This window comes from Lonchura striata, chromosome 29, assembly GCF_046129695.1.
Source record: "Lonchura striata isolate bLonStr1 chromosome 29, bLonStr1.mat, whole genome shotgun sequence".
NCBI lineage: Eukaryota > Metazoa > Chordata > Aves > Passeriformes > Estrildidae > Lonchura > Lonchura striata.
Genome location: NC_134631.1, coordinates 2,243,241 through 2,268,966, shown reverse-complemented (window position 1 = coordinate 2,268,966; position 25,726 = coordinate 2,243,241). Strand labels below are relative to the sequence as shown.

Genomic DNA, 25,726 nt, shown 5'->3' with positions numbered 1-25,726 from the left:
CCCAGCTCTGCTCCTGATGTCCCTTAGGAGATCCCAGTCCTGTCCCCAGTGTCCCAAACCCCATCCCAGGTGTCCCCAACCCTGTCCCCAGTATCCCCAACCCCATCCCAGGTGTCCCCAACCCTGTCCCCAGTATCCAAACCCCATCCCAGGTGCCCCCAACCCAGTCCCAAATATCCCCAACCCCTTCCCAGGTGTCCCCAACCCTGTCCTCAGTGTCCCCAACTCCATCCCAGGCGTCCCCAGCCCCATCCCAGGTGTCCCAAACTCCATCCCTGTGTCCCCAGCCCTGTCCCCAGTGTCCCCAGGCATCCCTCGTGTCCCAAGACCCTCCAAACCCTGTTCTCAATGTCCCCAAGTGTCCCCAACCCCACTCCTGATGTCCCCAACCCCATCCCAGGTGTCCCCAGCCCCAGTCCTGGTATCCAAGACCCTCCAAGCCCTGGTCCTGGTGTCCCCAGCCTTGCTCCTTTGTCCCCAACTCCATCCCAGGTGTCCCCAGCCCTATTCTTGGTGCCCCCAAGCTCATTCCTGATGTCCCTAAGCCCTTGCTCCATGTCCCCAGTGTCCCCAATCCCGTTCCTGGTGTCCCAAACTCCATCCCAGTGTCCCCAGCCATGATGGCAGCAGGGACACCCGGGAGGGGCTGGGACACGGGACAGTGAGCTGGGGATACTGGGAGTGACTGGGGGACACTGGGAGGAACTGGGAGAGAATGGGAGGGGACTGGGACATACTGGGAGGGAACTGGGAGGGACTGGGACATATTGGGATGAACTGGGACATACTGGGAGGGACTGGAAATGGATCGGGAGGGACTGGAGAGGAACTGGCACGGACTGGGAGGGAACTGGGAGAGAATGGGGGGAACTGGGAGGGACTGGGAGGAACTGGGAAGGACTGGGACATACTGGGAGGGACTGGGACATACTGGGAGCCCCTGGGAGCCCCGGCCCCGCCCATTCCCGGCACTGACCAATCAGGCGCAGCCGCAGCACCTGCTGCACCTGCCCTGGGCGCGCTCACGGAGCAGACGAAGGCGCCGTCGTCCGACCCCGAGAGCGGCGGCAGCTGCAGCGACACCTCCCTGGCGCCCCCCGGTGGCTGGGAGGACCGAGGAAATGTTCGGCCTCAGTGGTGCCCCCTGGCGGCTGGGAGGGCCACGGCCGTGCCCAAAAACCGCCAAAAAATGTCCCCAAAAACGACCCCCCAAACCCCAAAAAACGCTCCCAAATCCTTCAAAAAACTGTTCAATGCCCACAACGCCCCCTGGCAGCTGGGAGGACTGAGGCTGCCCAGTGGGGCCCCATAGTGGCCAGGAGGCGGCCGGGAGGACCCGACCCGCTGCTGCTCAGTGGCGCCCCCCGCTGTCCCCGCAGGGCTCTGCAGCCCCTCCCCACCCCTCCCCTACGCGGTGCCGGAGGGGCTCCCGTGGCCCCCCAGGAACAGCAGCACCCCCGGCGCGGCCTCGGTGCGGCGGGCGGCGGCCGAGTCGAAGGCCAGCAGGCGCCACGTGGCGCCGTGGCGGTGCCGCAGCCACTGCAGCGTGAAGGGCCCGGCTGGGGCGCAAAGGCGCAGTGCAGCCGCCCCGGCGCCCCCAGCAGCGCCCACGTCTGCGGCGTCCGCGTGGACACCAACAGGGACACTGCAGGGTGGGACAGGGCGTCATGGGTGTGGGGACATCGGGGACAACGGGGGAACATTGGGGATGTGGGGACATCGGGGATGTGGGGGGACATTGGGGACATCGGGACAGTGGGGGGACACTGGGCACAATGGGGATGTGGGGTGTCCTGGCTTGTAATACAAGCATGTATTCTATTGCCATCTGTTGGAGGTTGGGCAGTTTTCTTATCTCTTCCAAGAACAATGTCTCCCTCCGGGGAGATATCTTCTGTTCATGGACCATTGAATGACTCGCTGCATGACCGGTAAAGTTACATCATCCCATTGTGAGATGCTCCACCCAGAGGGGAGGAGCCAAGCATTCCTACCTGCATAAAATCATCATTTTTGAGACACTGGCAGCCCCTTCACTGGATTCCCAGAGGAGCAGCTTCTTCTCTCCTGGATCCCCACAGGAAGACCAGGCCCAACTACTACCAGAACTTCAGAGAAAATTTCACCCTTCTAGAGATCACCAATCCAGCAGCATTTCATCCGCCACTCCAGGAGGAGCAGCCACCGTTGAACTGGACTACTACCAACACCCTGACTCCTCAGGGTGTTAGGTTTCTGACTGCATCACTAGTTTCATTTGTACTAACTACATTTGTTTTGTTATTATTATTTTTATTTAGTTTTTTTCCCAGTAAAGAGCTTTTATTGCCATTCCCATATCTCTGCGTGAGAGTCTTTTGTTAAATTGTGGAAATTCGGAGGGAGGGGGTTTACCTTTTCCATTTCACAGGAGGCTTTTGCCTTCCTTCACAGATTCCTGTCTTTTCAAACCTAGACATGGGCCTTGTTCGATTTTTGTCCCTTGTGTGTGTGTTGTGGGCTTGGGTCTGTCTCTAGATTTTCTTGTGGGCAGGGGCGGCCCTGTTGGCTGTGCGGAGCCCCCGTGGGGTTCTGTGCTTGTGCCCGGAGGGTTCTGTGGTGGGTTGAAGGGCGCTGCTGAGGGGCTGCCAGGTGCCTCTGGCACACCGCCCTGAGAGCGCCCGGTCTCGTCTGATCTCGGGAGCTGAGCAGGGTCGGGCCCTGCTGCTGCTGGGGACAGCGAGGACGACGTCAAGGATGACAACCTCTTGCTCCACCTGACCACCGGCAGGCTGAAGATGGTGGACTTTGATTCTGACACCTCCTTTAAAGCCAGGTTCCACAGGGAATTTGCAGATGAGTCCACACGCAGGGGGATGCTCCCAGATTTGGGCATTGCACAGCCTGGCTGGGAAGCAAAGGTTCCCCTTTGCTGGGGCGGATGCAGCTGATCCTTCAGTCGGCTGCCAGGCTGCTTTTGGCAGGGCTGGGGACATGGGCTGGGGTGGGTATGAAATGGGAGTGGGCTCCTGGCCCTGCCAACAGCCCCCAGCACCCACCGTGCCCCGGGCTGGGGCTGGGCTGGGGCAGCCAGCCTGACACAAACAAACCCCCATGGTGGGAGCAGAGGTGGGACTCCAGACCCTGTGCAGGGGCTGCTTTGCTTTGCAGGCAAGGAAGGGCTTGGGCTGCTCCACTGCCCTTGTTTGCTTTGGGATCACCATGGGGGCCGTGCAGGGGAAGGGAGAAAGCCTGGGATTCCCTCACCCATAGTGGGTTTTTCCCTGGCATGCAGGGGTTGGGCCTTCCTTAAGGCCCTGACAGAGATAAGATCTTTGACCTTTTTTCTTGTTCCTCTTTTTGTCTGTAATCTATTTTCAATAATTTGATGTTTGTTTGCCTAGAGGAAGCGTTCCAGGTGGGGTCCAGTCTGGATCAGGATGTGCTTGGGAGCAGCTGCGGCGTGGATGGGCCGTGCCCTTGGAGAAGGCTGAGGGCATCGTTTGAGAGCAGCTTTTCTTCCAGCGGGGGATGGCGTGAGGTGGGTCCTGTCTGCTGGGGATGGTGGGATCAGAGCTCTGGGGAGATGGCAGCGAGCACAGGAGCGTCCTGCTCTGGGCAGCTGCTGAGGGCTGGAGGTGCCGTGGCTGGCTGCAGGCTGGGCATATGTCCTTCCCTCCTGCTCTGCTCCCAAAGGCAGCAGTGATGGGCAGCTCTGGGCACAGCTCTGGCACGGCCAGCATGGCCTGGGCACCACGGGCGGCTGGGACAAGGGGACAGGAGCCTTCAGCTGACGGGGCTTTCTGGTTTCTCTCCTTGCAGCCGGGCTCTGCGGGTGCTGAGGCTGCTCTGGGCTCTGCCAGGGCCCTGCTGGAGCTCAGCACCGGGCTGCAATCAGCCAAAGGAGAAATGGGGTGCCCTGCAGCACAGACTGGCTTGAGCATTTCAGCAACACAGCTCAAGTTTTCACAGTGTACACCTCCAAGGGAAAACATGCAGCCACCCAAAAAATAAACTTGTTCAATAACTTTTGAAATGAAATCAATCTGGGATGACCCCAAATGACTTTTTGCAGCTTTCTCAAACAGCAGCTCAGCCCTTCTCTGAACTGTTCTCTCCCCCACCTGCCTTTTACTTCCCAACTGCTCCCTCTTTTCCCCCAGTGAGTTCCCAGCCCATTCCAGTCTCCATCACACTGTTGCCTTCCCTGGTGCCCCTCACCATGAGGAAGGCTGAGCCCCAGGCTTAGGGACTCATCCTGTCACTGGTGAGGAGCTGCAATGTCTCAAGAGGTCTGGTGGGATTTTAGAGTCATTCAGAGCTGCTCTCCAGCCCCCAGCTCTCCTCACTGCTGAGTTCCTGCTCCCTTTTCCTCGTCCTTGCAGCAGGATGAGCTCTGTGAATCCCCTTGAGCCTCCCCACTCTTCCCAGCCCACACACCCACCTCAGTTAGGCTGAAGCTGCAGCTTCTCTGTCCCCTCTGGCACACCAGTGCAGTCCCCTGTGCGGGGAGCCCCAGCCCCAGAGCACAGCACTCAGCAGTGCAGTTGGGGCTGGAGCAGCTGCCCTGCAGCCCTGCCTTGGCTCTTTGTGGCAGGGAATGCTCCCTGTTTGCAGCTGTCCCTGCAGGATGGCCTCAGGGCAGAGCCCAGCCGGGCTCCCACTGCAGCCCCTGAAGCTTGGGGCAGACAGTGGTCCCAGAGCTGAGGTTCACGGGGAGCTCCCGGAGCTGTGCCTCGCACTCTGTTGCCGTGTGTCACCGTGCAGGCTGGCTTGTACGGGGTGAATGTACCAGCCCTGCTTTGACTGAGGGGCCGGGCCCATCACATCTCTCCCAAGGCTGCAGGCATTGCCCAGGCCAGAATCTGAAGGGGCACAGAGATCAGAGCACTGAAATCATCCAGACTGGGTATTTCAAAGGCCCTTTAGAAGGAAGGGCTTGAGAATAAACGTGCTCTGTTTGCCACATGAACATTGGGGTGAGCGGTCTCTTTGGCTCCAACCCACTTTCCTCCCCGAGCCAACGTTACCCACTCCCTCACACGTCCCCCCTGTGCCTTCCCACTGCCTTGTCCTTTCAGGGCTCCCACAGCCCCTCATCCCTTCGTGGCCCCGTCCCCTCAGGGTCTCCCCAGCCCGGCCAACCTGCCCGGCAGCAGCGCCGCAGCCCCACAGGAGCTCCAGAGGAGCCCCACCAAGAGGCACCTGGGAGCCCTCAGCAATCCAGCCAGCAACACACGGGCAGGAGGACACGGATGGCGCTTCCTGCCTGGGACAGGGCTTGTGGCCATCTCCAGGCACCGCTCTCACAGAGATCCCCACAGCTCCAGCCCCTGCCCATCTGCCCTGTGGGCAGCACAAAGGCTTCAGCAGAGCCACCAAAGGCAAAGGGGCTTCTGGCCATTTTCCCTGCAACCCTGCATGCCTGGGCAGCTTGCTGAGCCCAGGAACCCTTTTCACCCTCTTCCCCTCGGCCCTGCAGAGCCTAGGCAGCCAAAGAAAGATCCTGGGAGTCTGTCTATAGCAACACATCCTATATTTAAAGCTAAAGAAAAACAAAAAGAAAGAAAAGAACAATCTTAAAGAAACTAAACATTCCTGCTGGCTCGGGTGGCCCCAGCAGACAGAGCCTCTGGAATCAGCTCTCTGCAGAGCTCCAGCAGCGCAGCCAGCCGAGCCCCAACAGACGAGGCCGTCTCCTCCATGCCCTGCAGAGCCGATCCTGCAGGTTGTCAAAGATGGAATATGGAGCTCTCTCTGCTTCCTGGAGGATGTACAATGTTTGTACTGCCAGGCTTGCGACGGCGACGCTGGTGTCATTTTCCAAGCCTTCAAGGGCTGAAAGAGAGAGGAACAGAGCCATGGTCAGTTCCCACATCTGAGGGGACCCGAGGGGACTCTGTGCCAGGGCCATCCCAGCTGGCTCTGGCCATGGCCAGCAGGGAGCAGGGACCAGCTGGATCAGCCCGAAGCTGCTGGCCACGAATCCCCCAGGTGCCCTGAAAGCTCTGTGTGCTCTGCCCACGCCGGCCCTGGTCCGCACAGGGAGCAGAGCCCTCCGCAGCTGGGGCAGGGCTCGCAGCTCCCCCGGCAGCCCCCGCTGGCAGCCCGCTGCCCTCACTCACCCTCAGAGAGGAGCTGGAGCTCTTCCTTCCTCCCCCTCAGGTGCCGCCCGGCCGTCCCTGGGAACACAGAGCCTGTCAGGCCCAGGGCACAGCTCCCTGCCAGCGGCGCCGCCAGCCCTGTGCCCACACGCCCTCCTGGCCCGGCTCGTGGCTCACCCATGAACCTGACGGCCGCCTCTCGCAGGGGCTCCTGTGGGCTCTGCAGGTAGGGCAGGGCCCGGCGCAGGTGCTCGGCCACGCTGCTGCTGTCCTCTGCCAGCTGGAGAGAGTGGCAGGAGGGAAGGGTTGGCCCCGCAGCCCCCCGGGCCGGGGCTCCATGGGCACCCGGCTGGGGCCGCAGGAGCCTGGAGCAGAGCCCGCGCGGCCTCGGGCTGCAGCAGCGGGCAGGGGCACAGCTGCCAGCCCGCACACCGAGCACCGCGCTCAGGGGCTGCTCCAGGCTGGGGCTGCGGCTTCCCGGCCCTCCTTACCAGGCACTTGGGGAACTGCCACAGCTTCTGGTTCTTCACCAGCTGTACAAGATCCCTCCTCCTGAGGAGCTCGGCCGCACAGAGCAGTGTTTCCTGAGAAGCCTGGAGAGCAGCAGAGACGCGGAGATGGCCCCACAGCCCAGGGCACAGGACCCCGTCCCTGTGCCAAGGCCAGCAGGAGCTGCAGCCTGCGAGGCACCAGGGCAGGGCCAGCCCAGGCCCTGCCAGGGGCCAGCGGCAGCTGCCGAGTCCTCACCTCTGCCACTCGCTGGTTCTCATCGTGGCAGTGCAAGGAGAGGGGCAGCAGGCTCTGGCGCACGTGTGCCTTCAGGACCTTTCTCTCCTCTTCCGGAAAAAAATCCAGTATCTCCCGGAAGATAAAGAGGGAGCACAACTGCACCTGGCTGTCCTCCTGTATAAAAGGAAGGAAGAAAGACCTCAGCGTCAGCTGCTTCAGGCCCACCTGGGCACAGCCTGTGAGTGCACAGGGCACAAAGTGTGTGGGCAGCACCCGCTGGCCGTGGCTGGAGGCTCAGAGCCTTACGTTGTCAAAGAGTGGCAGGAGCGCCTCAGCCAGCTGCAGGGCGAGGGCGCTGGTTATTGGGGCACCATTGCACAGGAACAAACCCCTGAGGAGAACCGTGGTCATCCTGAGCATGGCGCTGTCATCTTCCTGCAGGAGCTCCACCAGCCTTTCATGCAGGCTCCACATCCTTATGGCCATCTACTCATGGAACACAAGTGTGTGAAACACCATCCTGCTGCCACAGGGCCCAGGGGCCCAAGGCCTGTGCCAAAGCCCTGGGGCAGCTGCAGCAGGAGGCAGGAGAGCTGGCAGCAGCTGCCCCAGTGCCCCAAGGCCAGCCAAGCCCCAGGGACTGCCTTCCCCAGCCCCACGCTGGCAGCACGGCTTCAGCCCCTGCGCTCTTCTCACCGAGACACTGGTGGTGCCGAGCGCCATGAGGCCTCAGAGTGCCAAGCGACGCCTCCCCCTGCACTCGCTCTGCAGGTGCTTGGACAGGAACTGCAGGACGCTGTCCCGGCACTCACTCACGTTCAGGCGCTCCAGGGTCTGAAAGGCACAGGCTGGTGACGGGGGAGCGGCCGGCGGGAGCCCAGAACCGCCCAGGGCCGGGCCCAGGCAGCAGCACAGGGCACGGGCTCCGTCCCAGGCACTGCGGCCAAGAGAGGGCAGAGAGCCGGGAGGCAGCTCAGCGAGGCAGCGCCGGCCTTCAGGCTCACCTCCACCAGGAACGCCAGGGCGGCCAAATCCCGGCACGGCGTGTCCTTGCTGAGCAGCCCGAGCAGGTGGAATGCAATCCTGGAACACGCGGCTTCGGATGCGCGGTGCATTTCTCTGACAGGAGGAAACAGGAGCCAAAGCCCTGAGCCAGCGGGGGCAAACCTCTCCCAGGACTGCCTCACAGAGCTCTGGCCTTTCTCCACCACCCTGCAAGGGGCAGCTGAGCCCTCTGGGAGGTTGCTGCTCTTGGGCACGCTCCTCTCCCAGCCTTTTGCAGCCTCCTTGGCCGTCCCTTGGTGACAAGGCCTTCTGGCCCACGGCCACGGGGACTGTGTGGGGCCCCTCGGGCACAGGGCACACATGCCGGGGACAGCTGGGGAGCAGGGGGTCTCACCTGGCCAGCACGCCCACAGCACAGTGGTGGGTGTCAGCACAGAGCAGTGTGTCCCAGCCACGCTTGTCTTCCACGGCCACCACCACATCCTCATAGTGCAGTCGGCAGAGCAGGGCCTTGAGGGTCTGCTCTGCAAAGCTGTGCGCAGAGCAAAGCCCAGGTCACGCTGGGAGCACTGGCCCCTGCCCTGGGCACATGGCAGGGACAGGAGGACTGGCATGGAGCACCTGCTGGGGCTGGTGGCAAGGCCGTGTTGCTGCTGGCATCCCTTCCAGAAGGTATCGACCTCCTCTGGCATATCCAGAGTGCTGAAGAGCACTTGGAAGAGCAGATGCACAAAGAGGCCGGGGAAATGCACGGTGACTACGTGTGGCACACAGGGCAGCTGGAGGATCTTCCACATCACCACGGTTGCCTGCAAAGGACAGAGCAGCCCGAGACAGCGCTCAGTGCCGAGGTGTCCGTGTGGCAGGGCCCGAGCACGGGAGGGAGAGGCCCGGAGAGACGCAGGGGGAGCACCGGGCCTGGTGGCCCTGGAGCTGCCCCGAGGCCAGGTTTCAGCCCAGCGCCTGAGGCAGGGAGACGCCGTGGGGGAGGGAGGATGGAGAGCTGCTGGAGAGGTGGCCTTGGGGCCAGCAGAGGCAGAAACTCACAGCCAGGGCAAGGACAGCCGTGTGGTCCCCATCGGAGGTGCACGTGCTGTGCTCTGGCCAGCTCCCCAGCACATCGAGGAGCACGAGCATGGCCGGCTCTGCAGTCCTGGGCGAGCACATGATGTTCTTCCACATGGCCAGAGCAGCTCTGTGGGGTCAGAGCTCTGTCTCAGAGGAGTCTGGGACACAGCAGCGTGGCCTGGGCAGCAGCAGGGAGCTGAGCTGCTCTGCCAGCCCTGCCTCTGCCCACTGCCCCTCACCGGCAGCATGCAGGCAGCCCAGCCCTGTGGGGACTGGCCCCTGAGGGGCAGGGGGGAAGCATGGCAGCACGCTGGGGGGCTGGCAGGGGTCAGGGCTGGCAAAGGGAGCAGCCAGAGGGCCCTGGAATTCTCTGTTTGTCAGACCCCTGGGACAGGCTGCACAGGGGGAAGGGCTGCTGAGCCCTGAGCCCTCTGGGCAGGTGGGCCCCGTACCTGTCACACAATGGGGCCACACGCAGGAGAGCCATCACCACGTCAGAGGGCTGTGCCTCTGTCAGATCCAGAAGGGGCCTGTACAGATTGTACTCAGGAAACTCATTGGCCATGAGCCACTGGTGGATGAACCTCACCATGGCGGGCACCTGGAGAAGGCAGGGGAGACTTGGAAAGCTGCCGGAGGAAGGAATGTGCCCGGCTGCCCCAGAGAAGTGCTTCCCTTGCCACCACACTGCCATGGCCTCAAAGGCTCCCAGGGAGCAGCAGGTGTGGCTTGGGAGGCCAAGCAATTGCTGGGAGGAGAAAAGCCAGGCCACAGGCTGCTCACTTGCTTTGGGCTGGAAGGACCCTCCTCCACAAGCATATCCAGCAGGGCAGCGCTGGTCTTGGTTTTGAAGATGGGAGAGTACGCCCTGAGCACGGTGCCCATGGCGCTGCTCTCTTCCTCCCGAATCCTCTTCATGAATTTGCAAACCATCTGCAGCAGAAGGGCAAGAAGGCCGGGATGCTGCATGGAGTGCTCCGAGCACAGTGCTGGGCTGAGCAGTGCCAGCAGGCCCAGCCCAGGTGGGGATGGCTGCAGGTACCTGCGCTGTTCTGCGGAAGCGGCCACGGGTGCGTTCCTGCTCTCGTGTGCGCTGCACGGCTGCACCTGGCAAAGAGCGAGCGCAGCCTGAGCTGAGGGGCTGCGGGAGAGGCTGGAGAACACAGCCCAGCCCTGCACTGCCCAGGCAGGGACAGCCCCGCGACAGCCCAGGGCACGGAGCACGGCTGTGGGGTGTCTGCCCGGCCCCTATTCCATCCTGTCCATGGGCATGGCCCCAGGGGATGGGATGGGATGGGATGGGATGGGATGGGATGGGATGGGATGGGATGGGATGGGATGGGATGGGATGGGATGGGATGGGATGGGATGGGATGGGGCCAAGCTGGCTGCAGGTACCAGCCCTGTGGCCCAGCTCTGCCACTCACCCTTCTGCAGTGGCTGGAACTGCTCCACCTCTTCAGGCTGCTGTGCTGGGGCAGCTCCAGGGCCTTCTTTCTCCTCCTTGCCCCAGGCCAGCTTGGGCACACTCGCAGGTCTGTGCTCTGCGTCACTGCCTGGATTCATGGCTACTTGCAGAAGGTGAAAAGGAAAAGGTCCGAGTCAGCAAGTGCTGCAGTCGTGCCTTGAGGGCACCTGCAAGAGTGAAGTCTTGGCAAGGCTACAGGACAGCAAGTCCTGCACTCTGGGCCTGGGGGCTCCAGCCACAAGGACAGGAGACTCCTGTCAAGGACAGTGCAAAGCAAATGCCACGGTCTGCCCTCGAGGGCAGCTGCAGAAGAGATGCCTCGGGAAGGCCAGGGGTCACCAAGTGCTCTGGTCTGGCCATGAGCTCACCTGCAGGAGTAATACCTCAGGAAAGCTCCGGGTCAGCAAGGAACGAGTGGCTGTGCGAGGGCTCCTCACAGCACCGCTCTCTCCCGTCCTCTCTCGTCGTGTGCACCGAGCACTCTGGCGTGGCCTTGTCACTGCCAACACCTCTGCCAGAGCGTGTCACAAAGGGCCCTTGGAATCCCTGTCCCGTTCCATTCCACGGTGACCATGCTGCACCGTGTCACCAAGGGCCCTTGGAATCCCCTGTCCCGTTCCATTCCACGGTGACCATCCTGCACTGTGTCACCAAGGGCCCTTGGATCCCCTGTCCCGTTCCATTCCACGGTGACCATGCTGCACCGTGTCACCAAGGGCCCTTGCATGCACTGCCACCTGCCCTGGGGCCACCCCCAGCCCCCCAGAGTGGCCCAGGGTGGAAGGAATGCCTTGCCCCAGGTGTGTCAGACAGCCCAACAGGATCTTTAGGAAGGGCTCAGCCCATCAGCAAACGCTGCCCTGCTCTGCGGGCTCAGAGCAGCAGGAGCCCCCGCAGCTGCCGACGCAGCCGCGGTGGGAAGGGCACGGGGCCTCCACAGAAGCTGGCACGGCCTCCTCGGGACACGTCCCACATGGTGGCCATCATAAGCACGGTCGTGGGACACAGACCGGGAACGTGTGGGCCAGGGCAGGAATGCTGCTCTGAGCCCTGGGGCCCGGGCAGCGCTGACAGCAGCAGGTGAGGCACAGTCCCCGCCCAAGCAGAGTTCCCCCTGTCCATCATGGTAACACCTCACCCTTCTTTTCTGTATCAAATTCTGTGTATTGTTCTCTGTCACCCATCTGCAAGGGCCCTTTGCAAACATGGGGACAGAGGACAGCGTGCATCTAATTTACACTGGAGCTGCAGCATTCCCCTCCAGGAACTGTTAGGGGAGAACTCAGGCCACAGGCATAATGCTTCTTGGTTACAAATTGAACTTATCTCTAAGAGCAGAAAGCTATTTAACCCTGAGCCCATTTAACCCTTAGAGAAAAACCCAATTTTAAAAAACAACCTTTCAGCACTTGATCCCTTGGAGAAAAACTGAATTCCCAGAAAACAGTCTGTAAACAGAAAACCTGTTTGTAAACATGAGAAATAATTTGTAAACAAATCAAGTCCTTATATGAACTGTCCATGAGGCAGGTGATAATTTGTAATGCTGTTTGTGGTTTCCAGTGTCCATATTTTAGGCAGCTGTATTGTACTGTTGTAGGATTTATTGTAAAACATGAGAACAGACTCAGAGGGGAGGAGGGTTTACCCTCAATCCAACCCCTTTCCCCTTTTTTCTTTGTATAAGAAATAATAATAGGAACAGAACATGGATTTTGAATACTACTAACTTATGCAAACTTTCATACACGTTTACTGATAATATTTTTCTTTACCAGCCAGGTTCAGGGTGAAGAACTTGATTGGGAGATGTTTTGATCAGGGCAAGGAACTTGGTTGGGAGACATTTTCTGTATTTATATTTTATCTAGTGGAAACCATATACTTTTTTCCCTTTGTTAGAAATTTTGTTATTGACTTTAATACCTGACTTTTAACTTTTGAAATTATGACAAGTGGCAGAATTTCAGTGAAAAAACTTTGCAACTGCAATTTGCTTATGATAAATCCATGTTCTATGTGTACCTCAGTGGATATTCTTTGAATCATACCAGTTTATCTTGAAGCAATGCAAGAATAATTACTAGAATATTAAGAAAAGACATGTTAATAGACATACTAGGACTTCTTTAAGACAATGATTTACTAAAATATGAATATAAATCTAATATTGATCTCCACCTGAGACAGACAAAAACTCTCTAAGAGTTTAAAGTTAGAAAGTGTATGTTTATTGAGACAGCCGGGCAGTACGTGGGATAATTCCCTAATGCACACTGCAAAAATCACAGGTATCAGAAAGCTTTTTTATTTACAGAAGTCTTGAATACACAAAATATGAATGCATATTCATATCCCTGTCACTTACCCTGCTCCGCTTCATATGCTAATGGGCAAAAAGGCAATTAAGCATGTGTGGTTCTGTTCCCTGAAATGACTCGGGGGTCCATTTTGGGGAAGGTTCTCCAAAATGAAGAAGTAAAATAAGTCTTCCTCGTTCTGACCTTTCTGCCTTTCCCATGCACACGTGACAAATGAATCCTTGCCGTTTCCCTGTGCTTAATGAATCCCTAAAGTATGGGAAGTCTGCAACTGTTTTTGTGTCCCTGAAATCTGTTGATCACATCCTGTTTCTCATGATAAGCACAGCTACCCAAACATAAAGCTGGCAAGCAATGAGTTAATAGATCCTGGATATCTTATCTAAGATCCAGCTACTGTTAACTATGAACAAAGCCAATTTATCTACTTCTGCTAAGTCAGCAACATCCAATTTAACTATCATCTTAACTTTCCTAAAATTCTTAATTCTTCAAAATTAATGTCTCACCGGGAATGGGGACAGGGAATGGGAATGGGGACAGGGACAGGGAATACGGTGCAGGGATCAAGAATGAGGTCTGGATTGGGATGGGAGCAGGATGGGAACGGGACAGGGGGGACACAGGAACAGGCAGGGGCCAGGGGAGTATGGAAGGGGAGTAAGGAATGGGGCAGCCACTGCAGGGGGACGAGGTGTTGGGATGGGGCACATGGGGACAGTTCCAGGGCAGGGGGTCCTTGACCAGCTGCCCAGAACCTCCACCAGGGTCTCCCAGGGCAACTGGAGCCGCTCAGCCTGGGGTGCCCAAAGCCCTGAGCAACCCCCAGGTCCCTCCCAGGAACCCTCAAGTCCCTCAAACCCAGCATCCTCCACATCCCCTGCAAGACCCCTCCCATGTCCCCATCCTTGTCTTAGCTCAACATCTTTATTTTTACCTGCTTTTAAGAGTTTTGAAAGGGCAAAGAGAAATGAAAAGAAAATCCAGGCCACAGGCAGCCAGGAGGATGTGGAGCCCCACAGCCAGGTGTCTTCCCAACATGGATCAGCAGCACCACGGGTCACCAGGGCTCTGCCCACCGGGGCTCACTGGGGATCATCCAGCACGGATCCTCCCGTGGGGGATGGAGCTGGAGCAGCGCACGGAGCTCTTCCCACACTGGGGCACTTGCAGGGCTGCCCTTCGTGGTGCCTCTGCTGGTTTGGGGTCAAGGCTGAGCCATGTGATGAGCTCTTTCCACACCTGGGATACTCGTAGGGCCTGGGACATCCCCAGGAGCAGGGCTGGGATGTGTCCTGGTGCCTGGGACATCAACAGGAGAGGGGCTGGGATGTGCCCTGGTGCCTGGGACATCACCAGGATCAGGGCTGGGATGTGCTCTGGTGCCTGGGACATCACCAGGAGCGGGGCTGGGATGTGCCCTGGTGCCTGGGACATCACCAGGAGCAGGGCTGGGATGTGCTCTGGTGCCTGGGACATCACCAGGAGCGGGGCTGGGATGTGCCCTGGTGCCTGGGACATCACCAGGATCAGGGCTGGGATGTGCTCTGGTGCCTGGGACATCACCAGGAGCGGGGCTAGCTCTGATGCTCTTCGGTGCCTGGGACATGACACGGGGCGGTGCTGGCTGGGGTTTGTTTGGTGCCTGTGCAATCCCAAGGGCAGTGTCACAGCGGGGCAGCTCTCAGTGTCCCCAGCAGGTCACAGTGTCCAGGGCAGCCCGTGCCAGCGGTCACTGTGCACACGGGGCAGGCTGGGCTGGACAGGGGACGGGGCAGAAACGCTGCCCTGGGACTGGGGTCTGCCCCTGCCTCTGGGGCCCAGCCCCTGCTGGGAGCGCCTTGGGCAGGGCACAGGGCTGCTGCTGGGCCAGGGGGACAGGCCGTGCCCCCTGTCCCCTGCTGCTGGGCCAGGGGTGTTATGGACAAATTCAATTGGGGAGGATAATTATAGATAAATCAATTAACAAGAATTTATTAAGCAAGCGGTATTAAGCAAAAGAACAGCGCTGGGTGGCCAGGAAGCCTCTGCTCTGCCACGGAGCACCTTCCCCCTTTGACCTTTTTGGTTTTATCATCCGTTTCTTTTTCGGTTGACGTATTTTCTCTCTATGCACTCTGTGCCAGTGCAATTGGTTCCTGGGGGGTCTTTTGTTCTGCCCTTGGTGGTCATAGGAATGAAGGCTCCTCATCTTCATTGCAGATTGTCCTTGGCCTAAAACTAAACTTATATAATTAGTTACACAGTTTTCTATGCTAGTTGCATTCCCTACTCATTTCAAATTCTTATCTCCTTTAATGCTCGTTTTGATGAACAAAGACCTTTTTATTTATTACAACACCCCCTTTTTCTCTTTACCAATTTGTTCATTAAAACACTTTAACTCTTGGTAGCTTAAGACCAGGGTTTAATCTACTTCTAAGTCCCTGGGCAATGTTTCCTACCTATCTCTAATAAGTGTTAGATGAGCTGCCTCTAGTCTTCCTTTTACAATGTCTATGATTTTATTAAAAATGTAAGGTCTGAAAGTTAAACTTAGTAACAACAATACTATGGGACCTGCAATCCCCCTCATACAGATTTTCTCCTTGAGTGCCATACCCCGGAGTTTTGCACCCCTCAGGGTACCATGAGACCTTTAAAAATTTATCTGGATGGGTGACAGCCAAGGCAGTTGCTATGGTTTCACAGCCCCAATACCCACACAGATATTCCCCAGGATAATGACAATATCTCCTCCCAGGATGGGAACTAGGACACCAATAGGTAGCCTGGAGTTCAGGTTTACTCCATCCCCACATAGAGTTTACCAAGTCTTTGTTAGTAACAAAAAAATGGGAGCTACAGTGGTGGCATTATGCTTAACAACTTTCCCTTGGTCTATTTTGGTCAGAGTCCAATTAAATGGCTGGTGTGCATAGTCCCCTTGTACAGGCCAGGTACAACATATAACTAATAGGCACAGGATTTGCCAGCAAGGGTGGAGTCCAAACCGCCCCAGGGTTTGATTATCATTATCTCCCCATTCCCAGTGTTTGTTTTGACATGTTATTGCCTGGCTCACCTTTAGCCTTGGGAGATCAGTATCCTTGAGGCAGTTCTTGAAATACTTTGAAATGTCCCAGTTTGAGGGCTCTTTCCTCCACCGCTTCTCATCCCTCTGCCTCGCTCGCCGACTCGGTTGCTCCGAGCCGCGAGGCGCACCATCTTCTTGGAGCAAGGATATTCTTCAGGAGGACCCAAACTCTGCTTTTGTTGCCTCTTTTTGAATGATTCCCAGCTTTTATCCTTCACTTGTGGTGAGTCACACTGAATCCCAGGTAAAGTTTTCCAGCAATTCCCTTTGATAATTTGAACAATTAGGGGAATTGATTCAATGGAGTGGAAACAACAATTTTCGGGTCTAGCCCCCTTAGTAAACACCTCCCACCACTCTTGGGATTCCCTTGGTAGGGTCCCGTTCTCTTCTCCAATCCTTAGGACTGACTCTGTCAGTTCTATTTCTAACTGATAACACCTTTACAAATACCCCTAGGAGGAGTGCCTCTGTAACTATGGACCCACCACCGTTCCTGGCAAATTTTACAAATATAGCATACAAAAGGGTAACAATTACAATCCTTCTTTGTACAATATACTCTAAAATCATTAGTTATAGGATATCCATAGTCCAATATCTCACTCTACCAGCTGGTTCGTACAATTCTTACTGAGTCCATTCAGTCAATTCAAATGTGACCTTAAGGTCCCCGGGCTGGCTGGTTATTCTCCAGGGCTCTTGGGCAGCAGCAGGAATCGCTCCCTTTATTCGGCTCGCATGGGTCCACCCCTTCTCGGCAGTTCTGACTGCAGTTTCTGTAGTGAGTAAAACAACACAGGGGGCTTCCCAGTTTGGGGTTAGTGAGGTTTCTTTCTAGGTTTTTTATTGACACCTTATCACCTGGATTTATATTATGGATTGCTAGGTCTAAATGAGGTTGTTGCACTAGTAACCCAGCTCTTCTAAGCCCTTCCCGAGCCTTCACAAGTTGCATGACAGATTGGTTAATTTGTTGATTACTTATTTCAGGGTGATCTATAGGAGAATCCATGTCATAAGGCATCCCATAAAGCATGTCAAATGGAGAAATTCCAATATCGGTTCTGGGCTGAGTTCTTATATTTAACAAGGCTAAAGGCAAACATTTTTACCCAGGATGATTGTGTTTTATACATCAATTTAGTTAGTTGTTTCTTAATTTTCCTATTTACCCTTTCCACTTTACCTGAGCTTTGTGGATGTCAGGGAGTATGATATTGCCACTTTGTTCCTAGAGCTGTAACTACTTCTTTAATTATTTTGGAGGCAAAGTGTGGCCCTCTGTCTGAGTCTATTACTTCTGCTAGTGTGTAGCGGGGGATTATCTCTTCTAATAGTATTTTTACTACTGTTTGTGTAGTTGCCCTAGAGGTAGGGAATGCCTCTACAAAGTGAGTCAAGTGATTTATTATCACCAATAAGTGTTTATACCTTCCTACTTCAGGCAAATCAGTAAAATCTATTTGAATGTGGGAAAATGGTCTATGTGCCAATTCCCGCGCCCCCCATTTCCCACACCACTCAGGATTTCTCACACCTGGATCTACTCCTGGGTCAGGGGTCTCTTCAGCCCCTCTAGAAATCTCAGCCCTCATTCTAGAGAGACTGCAGACTGTAGAGAGAAAGCTTACCAGATTAAACACATTAAAGATGGTCTCTTTAACAGTCAGGGGAAACGGAACATTCTCTAATAGGGAGCTGAGAGATTCAGAGGAGAAGGAAAGTAAAGGCTGAAAAGCCTCATCCCCTGCTTCCCCTCTAACAAACTGGCTGCACAACCATGACTATGAGCCATGCATTCCTGGAACAGACTTCAGCACCTTCATAGACCCCTGAAAGCCATGACACCCAAGCCCAGCCCGATGGATATTCTGGTCAGTGCCCTTCTACTACAAAAACTACATATTAGGGACAATACCGGAGCTATTCCTGAATAAGAAAATAAACCTAGGGACCATAGAGGGATTAAGATCTCAAAAAACCCTAGGGACCAGAAACACATACAGGCCTCCACTCTAAAAGACACTATGAATTCAAACAACATAGCCAGTAACTGCTCAATACTAACACAAAATAATTGGAACCAAAATATTATTAGAACAGGTTGGGTTTTTTTTTTTCACTCTCTCCAGACACGAAATGGGCAGCAAAATATTTGTCCTAGTTTAGGGCAAATTTGGGAGAAAAACCTCTGGAAGGAGCCCCCAGAAAACAAACCCCCACGGCCCCTCCCCACCCACCTGATTTGGGAAGAATTTTCTCTGAGAGAAGTGGAAAAGAACCGGTTTATTTAACAAACAAAACCCTTCCCAGCACTAAAAAAATGAACAACAACAGATGACAACAAAACTCTTTCACCACTCTGAAGAGATGACAAATCCAGAAAGTCTCTCCTGGGGGTGGTCACCCGGGTCTGGGCGCTGGGGATTGCTCTGGGCACTGGGGATGGCTGCTGCAGATCACAGAGCGCAGGCTCCCGGTGCTCCTTGGGGTTCCCAGGTCCCAGTCCAGAGCAGGTTGGATGGTATTCAGGAAAGGGAAAGGGAAAAGGAACAGTCCAGGGAAAGAATTGGACTGCTCAGCTAAACTAATTTAAAAAGCAAAGGCAAAAGCAAGCAAAAAAAGCAAAGCAAAGCAAGCAAAAGCCAGCAAGCAAAGCAAAGCAAGCCAGCCAGCACTGGCCTCTTCTAGACAGCAGAGCATGGGGGGAGGTGAGCCGGCTGATAACAAGGCAAAACAAACCTTCACTTTCTGAGTCAGTTCTGAAAGCACAGAACATAATATCAAACATAAACAGAACACACGATTGAGGATACAAACACCATAACATCACCCTCGGACATTCCACCCCTTATCTCCATATCTTCAACATCATGTATAAACTTCATCAAGTAAAAACTTCTTTCATTTACTCAAACCTTTGACACTTACACATTTCCTTCTGTTTCACTTGCTCAAACCTTTGACACACATTTCCTTCTGTCTCATGTCTGTGTGTTTTTGTGTACAGACACTGGCAGCAACATCCAGCAAACAGTGATATTTGCATTTGAGTCTCACCCCACAATCAGATCCCCCTGAGGTACACATCGTGTTGCTCCATCTCTCTGCATTATCCACCATGTACAACCTGGTCCCTGAGCAAAGACAATCCCACAAATGGGTTTGTCTGTACTCGAGACAGAATTGATCCACACTGATTTCCATAACAAACCTCTGGCATGTGCCACTGGGACTTTATCTCCATCTACTATATTCAGGGGCTCAGACTGGGCAGGACCTGCTCAATTGGTGGAACCTCGGCTGTTAACTAACCAGGTGGCCTTTGCTAAATGTTGCTCCCAGTTTTTGAAAGATCCCCCACCCAATCCTTTTAAGGTGGTTATTAACAGTCCATTGTGCCTCTACACTTTGCCTGCAGCTGGTGCATGGTTTGGGATGTGGTACACCCACTCAATGCCATGTTCCCTAGCCCAGGTGTTGATAAGGCTGTTCTTGAAATGAGTCCCATGGTCTGACTCAATCCTCTCAGGGGTACCATGCCTCCACAGGACCTGCTTTTCAAGGCCCAGGATGGTGTTATGGGCTGTAGCATGAGACACAGGGTAGCTTTCCAACCATCCAGTGGTGGCTTTTACCATGGTGAGCACGTAGCGCTTGCCTTGGCGTGTCTGGGGCAGTGTGATGTGGTCAATCTGCCAGGCCTCCCCATACTTGTACTTGGACCACCGCCCACCATACCACAGGGGCTTCACCCGCTTGGCCTGTTTGATGGCAGCACAGGTCTCACAGTCATGGATCACCTGAGAAATACTATCCATGGTTAGATCCACCCCTCGGTCTCGTGCCCACTTGTAGGTGGCATCTCTGCCCTGATGGCCTGAGGCATCACGGGCCCATTGTGCTCATAGCAAAAACCACTGGTTGAGGCTCACAATCTGGTTTAGCTGCTGGTTTAGGCTCACTGTCTTGTTTAGCTGCTGGCTTAGGCTCTCTGTCTGGTTTAGCTGCTGGTTTAGGCTCACTGTCTGGTTTAGCTGATGGCTTAGGCTCCCTGTCTGGTTTAGCTGCTGGCTTCCAGCCGGGGCTGTTGGCTGCAGCCTGAGTGACTGGGATCGCTGCTGATTTATCTCCTTGCCCCCCTTCCTCTGTCTGCTGCCCTACAGTATCTAGCAGGGTGTGATAAGCACATGCCAGGGCCCAGCTTGCTGCAATGATCTTTTTCTCCTTAGACTTATCATGGCATTTCTCTTTCAGGTACTCTGCCACCTCAGCTGGATTCTGAATTTGTTCACATGTTCTTGAGTTCCCTCACATCTCCTGAATTGAGAGGTACCTCCACATAACCTAGTCCCAGAATTTGGGTTGATTGTCCGTGCTGACCAACATTGGGGTTAGGGATCATTCCCAAAGCTACTTCTCTTCATGGATATAGGGCTTGCCCTTCCCTTTCTCTTTCCCCCCTTGTTAGACTACGAGTAATGCAGTGATTTTCCTCAGGGACCGGCTCTGGGATTTCTACCTCTTGGTTATCAAAATCTCCCCCTTGATCTAAATCGGGGTAGACTGCGGGTGGTGCTGGTGGGGCTGGAGGAGGAGGAGGGATGTATGGTAGAGGGGGTGCAGTTGGAACTTCCTCAGGCTTTTTATTTTTCTTTTTCCCTCCCTGGGTGCCTCAGGCAAAAAGTTTTGCTCTTGTTTCCCCCACTATCCAGAGAGCAGCATACTTGCTCTCTTCCATATCAAAAGGTTCTTTGGAGTTTGCATAAATGTTTAATGACCGGCAAATCCAGTCCTTGAAGTTTCCAAACTGGCCAAAATAAATTATCACTACAGATGTGTTTTCCTCCCCATTCTTTTATACAATAATGTATCATTTTTGCCCTATCTTTCCCTTTCCTTGAAGGATATTCATCCCAAGATTTTATCATTAGACCTAACGGACTGTCAGGGGGGATCTGGGGAAGCGTTACCGGGGTCCCCGTCCCCATGGAAGCAGAGGGCTTGCTTTTCCTCTGTCCCATCTCCCAGGACACCTTCAGGCACACACACACTCGCGGCCCCTGTTGGTGCCCAGCCCCTCGCGGGCTCTGCAAACCGCACTACTCAGAGCTCTGCCCGTGCCTCGTCCTACAAGGACGTCTCACGCGTTATGTCCTGGGATCCCAGCCCAACCCAGCGGATCCCCACTTTTATACTCACGCTGTCCTGCATCTTCACCCGGCTTCGTGCACAAAGATTACGGGGTTACCGGTATCCCTTGTGCTCAATACCGAATTTGGGTTCGTCGGTAAGGGTCTGGGAAGGAAAAGCCTGCACCAGGGCCGCTGCAGAGGCAACGGGGCGCCTCCCTGATTAGGAATTCCCACCCGGTCGCCCTTATCCGAGTCACGGCACCAAATTTGTTATGGACAAATTCAACTGGGGAGACTAATTATAGATAAATCAATTAACAAGAATTTATTAAGCAAGCGGTATTAAGCAAAAGAACAGCGCAGGGCAGCCGGGGACCCTCTGCTCTGCCAAGGAGCACCTTCCCCCTTTGACCTTTTTGTTTTTATACGTCCCAGTTGACGTATTTTCTCTCGATGCACTCTGCACGGGTGCAATTGGTCGCTGGGGGTCTTTTTTTCTGCCTTTGGAGGTCGCAGGAATGAAGGCTCCTCATCTTCCTTGCAGATTGTCCTTGGCCTAAAACTAAACTTGTATATAATTAGATACACAGTCTTCTATGCTAGTTGCATTCCCTACTCAGTTCAAATTCTTGTCTCCTTTAACACTCATTTTGATGAACAATGACCTTTGTATTTATTACACCCACTCTCTCCCAGTGCCCCCCAGCGTGTCCATCTCTCTGCTGCCCTCGAGCTCCTGGCCCGGCCCCGGCCGCCTGCTCCCATCCAGCTGAGGTGGTTCCAGGGCCAGCAGGAGCTCTCTGTGGTGGCCACCAACGTGGTCCCCAACGGGGACTGGACCCACCAGCTCCTGGTGCTGCTGGAAACCCCAACCCGGGCCAGGCTCACCTCCACCTGCCAACAACATCAGCCTGGAACAACCTGTGAGCCGGAACTGGGGTATGGGGGAGGAACTGGGGGCGCTGCGAGAGCCACTGGGATGTGCTGGGAGCACCTGGGAGGGAGTTGGAGAGAGCCTGGTTTCAACTGGGAGAGGAGGTTGGGGGTTTGGAAGGGCTAAGAAGGGGTTTGAAGGATACTGGGGAGGGTGGGATGGGGTTCTGAGGGTCCTGGTGGGCATTGGGAAGAGACTGGGAGAGGATTTGGGGGTCCTGGGACAGTGGGGGTGACTGTAAGGAGGCTGTGGGATCCTGTGAGTGACAGGAGGGGCTTTGGTGGGTCCAGGGGAGGTCAGGAAGGGATCAAGAGGGAGGTTTCAGGGGATCCTAAGTGGGCTGGGAGTGACCTGGAGGGTGCTGGGAGGGGCCAGGGTGTCTGTGAGAGTTTTTGGGAGATCCTGACCCCTGCGGACCACCCAGAGATGCTGCTGGATGCTGCCGCAGCAAGATGCTGACAGGAACTGGAGACACCCGAGTTGGGTTCTGTCTTCCTGGCACTGGGGATCGGGTTCTACCTGCGCAAGAATGTCTGAGGGGTCCCGTGTGTCGTGTCCCCCCTCCTCTAGAATGTGTGTGCTCCCCTGGGGCCCCCAGCCCGGTGTCACCCCCTTTTCTCTGCCCACAGAGCTCCTGAGACGCCGGCGGCCGCAGCCGCTCCCCGTGGCCTCGGGCCGAGCCAGGACCTTCCCAGCTCTATCCCCACGCTGATTTTGGGTGGGTCGAGTGTCCCCCCAGCCCTGCTGTCACTCTACCCCTGCCCCCTGCTCCCAGTGTTCCCAGTAAAGCTTCCCAGTTAAACCCAGCCCAGTTCATGGGGGCACTGGGGAGGGACTTGGGGGGACCCCACGGCGGGGCCGGCACTGGGCAGGGAGGGCGGGTCCAGGTGGGGAACACTGCCTGCTGCGGGTCTGCCCGGCAACTGGTGAGTCATCAGCCCCGCTCGCTCTCATTGGCTGACTCTTCTCCACCGCGTTCTCTCATTGGCTGAGGAGAGGCCCGGCAGTGCAGAGAAGGAACGGGAGAGATCCCGCCCCGAGCACCGGCACGGGGACAACAGACCCGGCCTGGGCACAGGGAGGGAATTTATTACCAACCAAACCACGGCAGCACCAGGAGAAGGGAAAGAAATCCCTCCAGCACCTTCCCCCACCCAACGGGGATCACCCACAACAGGGTTATCCACCATGGAGAGACGGGGACATCCGAGTTTAGAACAAAGCCAATTTTATTGAATGTACCAGGTGTTTATACAGGGATTTACTTGTATGGTGCTTATAGAGAGCTCTGTTTTTGGTAACAATTTCCCATTGGTTACACATTCTTCGTGACATCCAGTAACCTGGGAACATTTATCTTATCACAAACACTCGCACCATTTTTTCTGGTCACTTCTTGCCCAGGGAGACTTAAACTGTGTCTGTGTCTCCCACAGTTTCTGCTCAGTCAGGCCTCAGATATTCGGCCCCTTTATCAGCTCCATTGCTTTACTCTCTGTTTTATTCCCCATACGGGGACACCAGGGCTCTGCCCAACGGGGGTCACTGGGGATCATCCAGCCCGGATCCTCCCATGGGGGATGGAGCTGCAGCAGCACACCAAGCTCTTCCCTCACTCTCTTCCCTCACTCCAAGCTCTTCCCTCACTCATGGCACTCACAGGGCTTCCCTTAGTGGTGCCTCCGTTGGTGTTGGGTCAAGTTTGAGATCTGTGAAAAGCTCTTCCCACACTCCCCACACTTGTAGGGCCTCTCCCCAGTGTGGATGCGCCGGTGCACAGTGAGATTGGAGTTTTCCTTGAAGCCCTTCCCACAGTCGGGGCAGCGGTAGGGCCTCTCCTCTGTGTGAATCCGCTCATGTCTGAGGACATCAGAGCTGGTGTGAAACCTCTTCCCACACTGGGGACATTCGTAGGGCCTTTCCCCAGTGTGGATGCGCTGGTGTGCTCGCAGGTATGAGCTCCACCCAAAGCTCTTCCCACATTCCAAGCACTCATAGGGCCGTTCCCCAGTGTGGACCACCTGGTGCTTGATCAGGCCAGACCTGTCTATGAAGCTCTTCCCACACTTCCCACACTCGTAGGGCCTCTGCCCGGTGTGGATGCGCCGGTGCACGGTGAGGCTGGAGTTTTCCTTGAAGCCCTTCCCGCAGTCGGGGCAGCGGTAGGGCCTCTCCTCTGTGTGAATCCGCTCATGTAGGAGGAGATGGGAGCTTCTCTGAAACCTCTTCCCACACTCCCAACACTCGTAGGGCCTCTCCCCAGTGTGGATGCGCTGGTGTGCTCGCAGGTGTGAGCTCCACCCAAAGCTCTTCCCACATTCCAAGCACTCGTAGGGCCGTTCCCCAGTGTGGATCACCATGTGCCGGACCAGGTCCGAGCTGTCTCTGACACTCTTCCCACACTCCCCACACTCGTAGGGCCTCTCCCCAGTGTGGATCCTCTGGTGCCGGATCAGGTGGCAGCTCCAGCTGAAACCCTTCCCACATTCCAAGCACTTGTGGGGCTTCTCCCTGCCATGAGGCTTCTCCACCAGCTCCGAGCTCCGCCTGGATCTCCGCCAGCCTTCCTGGCTCAGGGGGGCTCTTTCCTCCCCGCAGCTCCCTGGGCTGGGTTTGCAGCTCCTCCTCCTACAGCATCTCCGGGGCTTTTCCTCCTCCTCCATCCAGCCACGCCCTGGAAATGACAAATCCTGGTTTGAGGGAAAAACAAGAGAAGAGCACCTTGGACTGGAGGTTCCTCCTTGCCCAAGTTCATCTCAGGAAGTCATTGGGAATCTTGTGTCTGTAAGAACCTCCAAAACACGAAGTTCCAGCCCAAAAATCCCACAAACTTCAAGACACAGATGAAGCTCAGAAACACCAAGATTCACCCCGTGAAGATCGTGGCTCCATCTCCATAGTCACCTGCTGCATGTGGGGGGAGCAGCGCTCCTGGGGCTGGGGGGAGGCTGCAGACACAGGGAGGGGTGGAACCTTCTGCTGGTTCCTCTTTCTGCTCCTCCTCCTCCTCTTGTGTCTCTGCTCTTCCTCACACTCCTCTTCCTCCTGCCATTCCTCCTTCTCCTGCACAAACCCACCTTGTCCTGCCACATCCATCGTTTGACCATTCTGTTCCTCAAGCCTGCTTCTCCTTCCCTTCTCCTCCTGCCCCCAGGCCCAGCACCCACTGCCGGCTCCCTCTTCCCCCCACACCCACAGCATCCCAGCGCAGGGGCAGGGATGGAGCTGGGGCAGGTCGGGCTGGGGCAGCGCTGGGCTCTCGGCCGCTCCCGCCCGCACTCGGTCCCCACTGCAGCCGCTCCCGCCAGGACAGCGCGGGGGGGCCCGGCCTTGGCGCTGCCCCACTCCCACCTCCCCAAATTCCCCTCGCGGGGCCATGGGGCCGAGGGGGGGGCACAGGTGGGGTCCAGGTGGGGAATGCTGAGATAACTTTAAGAGTGGGTCCCCAAGAAGAAGAATTGGAATTTGTGGTAGACACAGGGGCAAAAAGAACCTTTATGTTAAATATTCCAAAAGGTTATAGTGTAAGCAAAGATACTGTAAAAGTAACAGGACCAAAAGGAGAGAGTTTCACAGTACCCATTATTAAAAATGTGGCAATAGAGGGAGAAACTAGATTTTGGATGAGGGATGTTTTCTTGGTCCCAGGGGCAGGTAGCAATTTATTGGGACGAGATTTACAAGTGAAATTAGGAATAGGGGTTGATCCAAAAGATGGGAAGATGACAGCTAGACTTTTAAAACTAGGCCAGGAGGATGGAAGAAGAATTAACAAGGAAGTTTGGGCTGGGGAGGGAAATAGGGGAAGATTAAATATTGACCCCATAAAGATTACAATTGAGGAAAAAAAAATTGTCCCATACGTGTACGGCAGTATCCTGTATCTTTAGAAGGACGGGAATGT

The 25,726-nt window shown here is 55.6% G+C and overlaps 1 protein-coding gene across 1 annotated transcript in view; it reads right to left on the bottom strand.

The window, feature by feature from the left end:
* The window catches only part of LOC144247628 (uncharacterized), a 643,963-nt gene that overhangs the window by 69,897 nt on the left and 548,340 nt on the right, over positions 1-25,726 (bottom strand). The window contains 2 exon segments of the mRNA XM_077788936.1: positions 23,710-23,991; positions 24,076-24,333. Of these exon segments, the coding sequence (XP_077645062.1) occupies positions 23,710-23,991; positions 24,076-24,333 (540 nt within the window).